Raw genomic sequence first — 9,120 nt, forward strand, 5'->3', positions numbered from 1 at the left:
CTTCTCCCCAAAGCCCAGAAGCTAGGGGTGGCTGGGCCTATGCAGCCCATGCCCGGCCCTTTTTATGTCAGATGCACAGTCCCAGGTTCAGCTTTGGGTGGGAGTTCCTTCCCCAGTACAGAAATGTTAGTTACTTTGTTGATATAGTCATGTTAAAAAGGCTTGAAAAATACTCAACTCAGGAAATTACATAAAAATCTATAAGCATTGAGTGTTTTTTTTATGTGCCCTGAAATATCTAGCTGATTTTGCTTATACTCTGTGCCTTTTTATAAAATCTTCCTTTATAATGCTTTAAAAAATTTTTGAAATCCAAGAATTAGATCATAATCTCCTCTTAGTAAGATATTTGAAAATCATGCCATATTAAACTTTTCTAATTTGTACTGGTTTCTGAGCTTTTTTTCCTTGGTTGTATGTATGTTCGCTATCTCTTCTGCATCTGAACCTGCACCTCCACCCTTTATGCACAACTTAGTACCTACCAGAAAAGCAGGATCACCCTGCAGAGCTGTGTTTGGCATTCTGAGGTTGCGATGGGCATGCTGTAATTCCTCCCCCTCCAGGAGTCACCAGCAAAAGCCAATCCATCTTCAGCTTCCCTATTACATTCCACCAGGCACCCATCTCATCCACAGACCAGCGTATGGCTCATGAGGTTCCATTCTTTTGATATGATGGGTAACTCTATAGTTTGTTGGTATGGTTGGGATAAAGACAGTGAAATGCTTAGGTTTGGAGAACTGGAACATGAGAGTTGGATTCAGAGTACTGGCCTCACATTGCAGTTGGGGACATTCAAGTACACAAAGCAGCCTTTCCTTCCAACTACCGCCCATGAAGAAAGAAGTAAATGCCAGCCCCAAGTCCACATGAAACCCAAGGGTCAGGTGGGTGATGCCAGGGTTGGGTGGTGGAGGGTGGAGCCCAGGCCATGTCTGCAGGAACAAGCTATCAAACCTGCACCCCAAGAATCCCAAGAAAGAGCGCCGGGGAGATGGCTCAGTAGAATAAGCACTTGCCTGGCAAGCACAAGGGCCTGAGTTCAATCCCCAGTTCTGGAGGAAAAAAAAAAATCCCAAGAAAGAATGCCAAAGAATGTTTTATAGTAATTTATTAACTACTACGAGAAGTGAGCCTCCTCACTCAAACTTTCAGGGCTGGGAAGAATGCAGTCAGACAGCAAGTGAGAGAACTTGATGAGGTGGAGTTTGAAGTTTACTTCTGCAGAAGGGCTGGAGCACACTTGGCTATGAGGAATCAGTCACGCAGAGCCCAGGAAGTGGGACTTTTAAGCCCTCACGCATGGGAAGCCACTGTCCTTTAAATTCATTGGCTGAGTTCAAAGGCTACAGTCTGTGGAGGTTGGTGAGTATAAGCAGGGTGTGAGGGGAGATCCAAAGGTTTGCTGAGGGAAAGGAAAGGTAGGAGGGTGTGGGAACAGAAGGCCCACACTGTGGCTAAGCTATCTGTTCCCAGAATTTAGGCCCAGCAGACATTTGCCATCATGTCAGTGTGTTCTGGAAGGGCCACCTGAGGTGGGCCAGCGTCTTGAGATGGAGGCACTCCTGTTTGTGTCCTTGGATAGAAAAGACAAGGTTGTGATTTCTCACAGCTGCAAACAGCCAGACTGAAATGAACCAGGAGACTCCATAGCGTCTTCTTTGCGCACTATGACGCCATCAGCAGGTCCTGGGGAATCCAGCGTTGCCCTCAAATGTGAAGCTAATTCTCTTCCTTGAGCTGCTCCACTCGAAGCCCCAGGCAGAGCGAACGGCGCAAGAGCTTCAGGGACTCTTCAGCCTGTGGAGGCAAAGCAAAAGCAGAAGCCTTCTTTACCACTTTGAGAGGAATTCAAGAAGATAAGGGCTACAAAGGATTGAAACACCTACCAGTTCGTGCCTGAGTTACTTAACTTTATCTGATCCCTTTTAAAAAGGTGAATGTGGTTCGTATTTCATCCTTAAGCTTAAACAAAAATTAGTTTATCCTCTTCCTAATGTATTTTCTCATTCATATGCTCAAAAACAAAACAAAACAACAACTTTCCCTGCTCTACCAGTTTGCTTTCTGCCTCCACTTTATTACCTTAAAAGTAATCAGATTTCATACGACACTTCCTTAGATATCAATGCTCTGTCCCGTAAGGAGCTGGAAAACCATTCCCTAGCCTTGCATCATTCAAATGTAAGAGATTCACAAATTTAAAAACCACAAACGATTATGTTTTCTACTTAGATGAAATAAATGATTTTAAAGGTTCTTCAATTTGGGGTTTCTAAGGTTATTTCTAATCATCTCTTTAACTTCATAACTAGTAGTTTAGACATAATTACAGTTAAATGCACATGCACTGAATAATAAGGTGTATTTTTAACCAGAACTTTCTGCTGAGGAAAGGGATCTCACACTGTGTTGGGAATGCACCATCTGCACAAGGTTCATTTACACGTGAACAAGGGACATGACAAACTCCCGATCAGAGTGTTTGCCTCCTTGCTTATGAGCAGATTCTTGCTGGAAGCACTTCCTTCTCTGTATCAAATTAATTCAAAAAAGACATTCTAGGCTTTGTTTGTTGGGTACCCTTGTAATCCCAGCATTCTGGGAGGCTAAGGCAGGAGGATCACGAGTTAGAGCCCATCCTGAGTAATTTAGACTTTGTAGTTAAATAAAAAAAAATTGAAAAGGCTGAGGATATAGCTCAGTGTGAAGGTCCTGGGTTCCATCTCAAGTAAAAAAAAACAAGCAAAAAACTTTCCCTTTACAGAGAACAACAGCAAAAGCATCCAACCGGGATATGCAGTTGGCATCCCCGATGTCAAGTATCTTGCTGATCCGTCTCGCAATACACAGCAGTCTCTGCAGCCAAGCTGCGGTCTGTGAGGACAGCCCAACAATTCCATCTCCCTGATGCCAGCTTCACTCCCAACCAAACCAGCCACATCAGAACCCTGGGTACCTTGGCCAGCTCATCCTTCAACTTGTTGTACTGCTCCACATCAAAGTGCTGTTGCCAAGACTTCTTGTGGAAGAAATGAAGAAACTGCCTACTTCTAGCTGCGGGGTAAGTACAATTCTAAAGACAGAGAAGAAATCAGTGAGTTTGGAAGAAGAACTTCCCCTGTGGGAAAGCTGCCTGGCAGCACACCAGGCAGGTGGGCAGTGAGTGGGTGGATCTCCTCAGTGGGCAAATGTGTGCCCGCATGACCCCAGCACACAGTGTTCAGAGCTGGGCAAAGAATGATATGACATGCGATGGGAAGTGCAGAGAACAAGGTTGGGGAGGTTTTGCTAAGGATGGCCAGCTGGAGTCATGAAGGTGTGATTGTGCTGTAGGAATTTCATTGTATTTATAAGTGGCAGCAGAGAGGACTAAGTTTGACAAGTTTATCCCCACGGAGGAACTGGATCCCTCCCTGTAAAGGCTGGCTGGAGTTTCTCTGAGTTGTCTCTCACCAGCCTTCAGAGTAACAACCTATTAATGACACGGTTGCAGAAGCCCAGTCAGCAGCAATTAGGCCGGTAACAAGCTCTTGACTTGGGTAAGGAATTCCTGGCAAAGAGGTTCGTCCCTAGCGATCACTCACCTGCCGTGTGACTATGAAGTATGCAAAGAAGACCATGGAGTTGGCGAAGGTGAGGAAGCAGGTGACGGGCTCCATGAGGTCCCAGGAGTACACCCACCAGGTGAGCCAGGCCAGTGCGCCCCCCTGTGCGGACAGCAGGGCCAGCCCAGCCCACAGGAGCCTGCTGGTGCTGGCTTCCGCGTGAGCCTCGATCCTAGCTTTCACCTGGGGGTGGGGGGGGACATCTCAGTCAGTGCAGCCTGTCATCCCAGCCCTCAGGAGGCCAAGGCAGGAGGGTTGCCCGCTGCAAGTTCAAGGCCAACCCTATTTCCAAATGAAATTGAAAAATATCAGTTTATAAGTGCAGCAACTAAAGCGGGGGGTGATAAGGGAGAAGGAAAGGAACTTTGGAGCAGTGCACACCTGCGTTACTCTAAAGAAGGTCAGGTGTATGGAAGAGCAAGTCATGGGGCATGCGTGAGACCCATTCCCACATCAGGTCATGACGAAGCTATTATAAAACTTACATCTGCTCATGGAAAAGAAAAGCCTACTGCACAGGGGCACACAGGGAAGAAGTCATCGTCTGGATGCTGACTACCTGTCCAGGCCCGCCTCCTCAAAGATTCAGCATCACTCTCGGGATTCCTCCCCCCCCCCACCCCCGCCCAGGCCCCCTGGGACCTGTGTTTCTCTGCAGTCACTCTTTAGAGCAAAAGAGGATGAATCTGCGCTGCAGCTACCCAGAGGCAGTGTGGTGCACTAGCAAGGAGAGGCTGCGAGTGAACAGCCGCCCACTGTGCACACAGATCGTAGCCACAGCAATTCAGGGGCTCGAGGCACATCGTACCTAGGAGCGGAAGCTAGAGGGCTCCCTGTGGGCACCGTTTCTGGTTTTACAATGTTAATTCAAGTACACAGCAGTTTCTTATAAAGAAAAACAATTAAAATATGGAAATTCAGAAAAATTAAACAAAGTCCCTTTCTCTGCAATATTCCTGCCTCAACCTCCCCAGAACGGCAGTTACAGTCCTGTGCCACCATAGCTTTCATTTCTATAGGCAAACTTCTAATAGTGATCGCCTCCTAAGGCTGAGTGAGGCAGGAGGCTTGCCTAAGGCCAGCTGAACTACATAGTGAAACCCTGTCTCAACTAACAAAAAAACAAAATTCCTTAGAAACTTTTTTAACTCATATACAAAGATACATATAAACCCTCCAATTTTTCCTAAACAAAAAAAATCCCACAAATCCAATTACAGGCTCGAAGAATAACTTTTTCCTTAGACAAACTCCCCACCTCATCCTAAAAAAGTCAGTCATTTTGTCTCCAGCTCTGATGGCCTGAGATTTCTGTTTGTAGAACTGGGTAGAAGGGGTGGTTAGGGCCAGCCAGGGCTTGGCTCAGATCCCCCCATACCCGGCTTCCATGGCCAGCTCGTTCCTATGGAGAAGAGGGGGGCTCTGGAGATAATGAGCCTGGGGCAGGTGCTCAGGATGCTGCGCCTGAGTCTGATGCATGGGGCCACCGTGAAGCCCTCACCTGCTCCAGGGGCTGCAGCTGGGCCTGCAGGTGGTCGATCCTCACCAGCAAGCGGCGCTCGGTCTCCTTCTGCAGCTCCTCCAGGTACAGGATGGCAAACAGCCTGTGCACCAAGGAGCGCACCTGTTCCATCTCTGTGGTGTACTCTCTGCTGGGTTTCTCTGAGAAAAAAACAAGGGGAATCGAAGGCAGTCACACTCTTCCCTCTATGCACATCTGCTGGCAGTGGTGGTGGTGGTGGTGGTGGTGGTGGTGGTCAAGGTGCAGGCCTGTAATCTCAGCATTTCGGAGGCTGAGGCAGGAGAATCACTGTGAGGTGAAAGCCAGCCCAGGCTACATGGTAAGACCCTGTCTCCAAAAATCCAAAATAACAAAATGTGTAGGAAGAGTCAGAGGAACATCCATTTAACAGAATGTGGGTAAGCACCTCAACTTACCTCATCACAGGTGAGTGTGAGGGCCACTCTTACACCCAAGTGCATCTCAGAGCCCTCACCCTGTCTGAAGCCTCTCCCCCAACACCTACTCCAGCAGGCACGGGGAAGGAAGCAGTACACCGCCAGGGAAAGAAGGTAAAACCCATTTGAAAACCTGCTTTCATCAAAGGAACCGCAGTAAATAAAGCACAGGTCAGAAGGCAATGCATATGTACACTTGGAAAAGGGCGTGTGGGGGACCAGACCCTGTACCCCAGAACCTGCCACTGTGGCATAAGGCTTGTTCTAAATTGAAGGCAGCTAAGGAGGGACTCTCTGGTCCCCTCACCTGAAGGCAGGACATGCATTTTTCTGGTCTCCCCTCACCCCTCACCACAGATGAGAGCTGAGTGTGGCCACCGGGGATAGTTTAGGCCCCTGCCAGCCTAGAGATGTGCCCAGATCTGTGCTACATATTTTCCTGGCTTTGATCTGCCTTCCCGCCTTCCCAGTTTGCTTGCCCACATGACTTCTTTTTGTCTGTCTTGCCACTTCTTTGAAAATGTGTGTTCTGGATTGAAGATGGTTATAGACAGAGTTCTAAGCGGCCTCTGATAATCGGTCCCATCCTGAATGTCTCCCAGTAAGTATGGACGTCCCCATTAATAAGCTCCAGTTTGTGCCAGTCCGTGTCCCTCCTCCAGGTCCCTGCCCGGTGTGCAGGACAGAAGGAAACTTCACTCCCTTTCCTCGCTTGTGCTCTGGCCAGCTCACACAGTGTGTCTGTAGACGCATTCCCGAGGACTGAGCAGGTTCAGGGGCTCTGTAAGGAGAACCCGGGGGACCCTGGCAGGTAGAGCACCCTGGCTCGGCGGGGGCAGCCTCCTGGATCCAGCCCAGCCTGTGGGCTCCCCCCATGCCAGGCGTCCTGGCCTCCATCTCTCTGCTGCCTTCAGTTCTTCAGGACTTTGCTGTGGGCTTCAGCTCTGGCCACAGCTCGCTAGAGCTCTGCAGGAGAGAGGAGTAGGGGCTCTCTGCTGGCCGCTGAGATCCCGAGTAAGGATCCTTTGTGACCATGAAAAACGAGGGCTCAATCTGCAGAACCACAAGGGAGGAGAAAGCGTGCTTACAAGGTCTGCCTCCATATGGAGGAAGGGTACCCACGGGTGTGCTTTGTCCAAGGCAGCAGAGGACGGCAAAGAGAACCAAGCCGACACTCAAGTGGCAGGGAATTGTTTTTCTTTCCTTCCTTGCTTCTTTTTTCATGATACTTCCTTGCTTTTTTCATGGAGCTGAAGGTCTGGAGCATGCTAGGTAAGTGCTCTACCACTGAGCTATGTCCCTGGCCAGGGACTGGTTTTATTTACTTAATTATTTAGTCTTATTGAGACATGGTTGCCATGCAGTTCAGGTGACCTTGAACTCACTTTGTAGCACAGGCAGGCTTGATCTTGGATCCTTCTGCCTCAGCCTCCCTAGTGTGGGGATTATCGGCCTGCACCACCATGGCGGCAGGACAGGTTTTATGAGTAACTTGCAATAGAGAAGGTCCGGTGTGGAATGAACTGAACGCAGTTTTGATTTATGGGAGTTAGAAGTAAGCAGCTGTTTTATTTTAATTTTAATTTTTTATGAATTTAGGACACGGTCCACAGGTTGTACAGGGTCCCAATTGCTGGGATTACAGGCGTGCGCACCACGCCTAGTCTCAATTGCGGTCTCAGCACAACCCTGAGGCTGGGCCAGCACGGCAGGCCCCGGGATCGAACTACTGAGCTGCTGCTCTCTGCCAAAGCAGGCGCTTTAGTCCGCTGAGCTTTCTGGCTGGCCTATAAGCAGCTGTTTTAAAGGGCAGAGAGGGAATCGGGTGGAGGAAGAGTACAGGCTTTGGCTGACACAAACTCAATTCCGACAGCGTGGAGCTTTCCGAGGGACATCAGAGAGGCCTGAGCCTCCACAGCGCGGGGGGGGGGTGCGTGTGTGAGCGTGCTCCAGCTCACTATGTTCAGAGCCTGCAGTCTCTCCAGGCCCAGATCCAGGGTCAAAGAGAAGCGCCCAGACCTGCTGGAGCCCAGGCGGGGCGGAGTTCCTTGCTCCCTGCCTAAGTTTAATAACCAGGGTCCCTGGCCACACTTTTAGAAACATAGTATCACTCTTGACCTGTCAATCATAGAAACCCCAGATGAGCGACAGGAACACACATCCTGGCCCTGCACCTGGGACCAATGAGAAAGCGCTGTCTTAAATTCTTCGAGTGCAAAATAGCAAGTGGGTTTTTGATTGGATGGCCTGTATGATATCATCAAAAGATACCCCAAAAGATGGCTGCCACCTCTTTGCCCATGAGCTCTCTCAGGCACTCTCATCCTCAGGCTTGTCCTCTTCCTACCGTTAATAAATACAAAACCTCATCACCATAAGAAAAAACATAGGTGCCATAGAATTTATAGGTACCTAAATGCTTAACTGATAGGATGTCTGTGCTATCTCACAGCTGTTGGTTCCTTTTGTAACTGGTTCCTACATGGATTTCATTTTCTTTCTTTTTAATTTTTTTTTTATTTTTGGCGGAATAGGGGATTGAATTTAGACCCTTGTGCTTGCCAGGGAAGCGCTTATTCTGCAGAGTCATCTCCCTGGCCCCTGGATTTCATTTTCATATCCTGCATTTTGAAATCCAAATTTGTAATGTTTTAGGAAAAATATTAATTTTTTAAAGCTCCAAATATACAGTTTGTCATTGGAGACAAGATCTTACCATGTAGTTCAGGCTGGCCATAAACTCCCAGAAATCGTGACTCAGCCTCCTCGGGACTGGAATGACCGGGGTGAGCCAGCATGCCTGGCCACATTTACAATTTTGTGGAGAGCTGCGAAGGACCGCGCCTACAAGATGGCGCTGGTTTCCGCCTTCCACCCCCACCCCCCCGTGGGTGAGTGCTCTCTGTGCACAACAACTCCTTATATGGCCAGGGCTGCAGTCATGATTCGCTTCCGCATATGCTGGACCCATGGGCGATCCCCACGTGGCGCACTGGCATTGAACTAAAGAGCATATATTAGCCAAGGGCTGGGGGATTGGAAAGGAAGAAGCTTGTAATCAGGGGCCTGAATAAACCGCTGAAGGAAGAGCTGTGTGTTGCGTCTTCCTTGCTGGCGAGGTCGTGCGCAACACAATTTGATAACTTTCACTTTCTATATATGTGTCGTCTGCCACTCACACCTACATAGCCCTGTTCATTTACACCGTGAGCCTGCACAGGTCACTTTCAGCAGTCTGTTACTTAACTGGTAGCACCGGGGACATCAGTATTGGCCCCGGAGCTCAGTTCCATAATCTTCCAGCAAGGGAGAAGCTCAGGACAAGCTGTGGAGAACGTGGGTGAACTACTGTAGACCTAATGCTTAACTAAGGGTTGGGAAGAGGAGCTCATACTTAGAATAACCAGACTGGGACATTAAAACAACTGTGTGTGTGAGGAGGTCTGCCCCTTAGCTCAGTTCTTTAGGTGGCTGCTTCAACCAAGCAGTCAGGCTCAGGTTGCTGTGGTTCGATCCCCACAACTCAAGCCAGCCAAACCTGCCCTGAAGG

The 9,120-nt window shown here is 48.8% G+C and overlaps 1 protein-coding gene across 2 annotated transcripts in view; it reads right to left on the reverse strand.

Moving 5' to 3' along the window:
• Positions 1-1,099: 1,099 nt before the first annotated feature.
• The window catches only part of Mcub (mitochondrial calcium uniporter dominant negative beta subunit), a 105,772-nt gene continuing 97,751 nt past the window's right edge, over positions 1,100-9,120 (reverse strand). For both annotated transcript variants that reach the window (XM_023710063.1, XM_023710062.1), the window contains 4 exons: positions 5,113-5,273; positions 3,591-3,794; positions 2,963-3,079; positions 1,100-1,803 (listed from right to left, as the gene is read on the reverse strand). In XM_023710063.1, coding sequence (XP_023565831.1) covers positions 1,726-1,803; positions 2,963-3,079; positions 3,591-3,794; positions 5,113-5,273 — 560 coding nt within the window. In that variant the 3' untranslated portion in view covers positions 1,100-1,725. The remainder of the gene's footprint in view (positions 1,804-2,962; positions 3,080-3,590; positions 3,795-5,112; positions 5,274-9,120) is intronic.

Source organism: Octodon degus, unplaced genomic scaffold (assembly GCF_000260255.1).
Source record: "Octodon degus isolate 3935 unplaced genomic scaffold, OctDeg1.0 scaffold00016, whole genome shotgun sequence".
NCBI classification, from domain to species: domain Eukaryota; kingdom Metazoa; phylum Chordata; class Mammalia; order Rodentia; family Octodontidae; genus Octodon; species Octodon degus.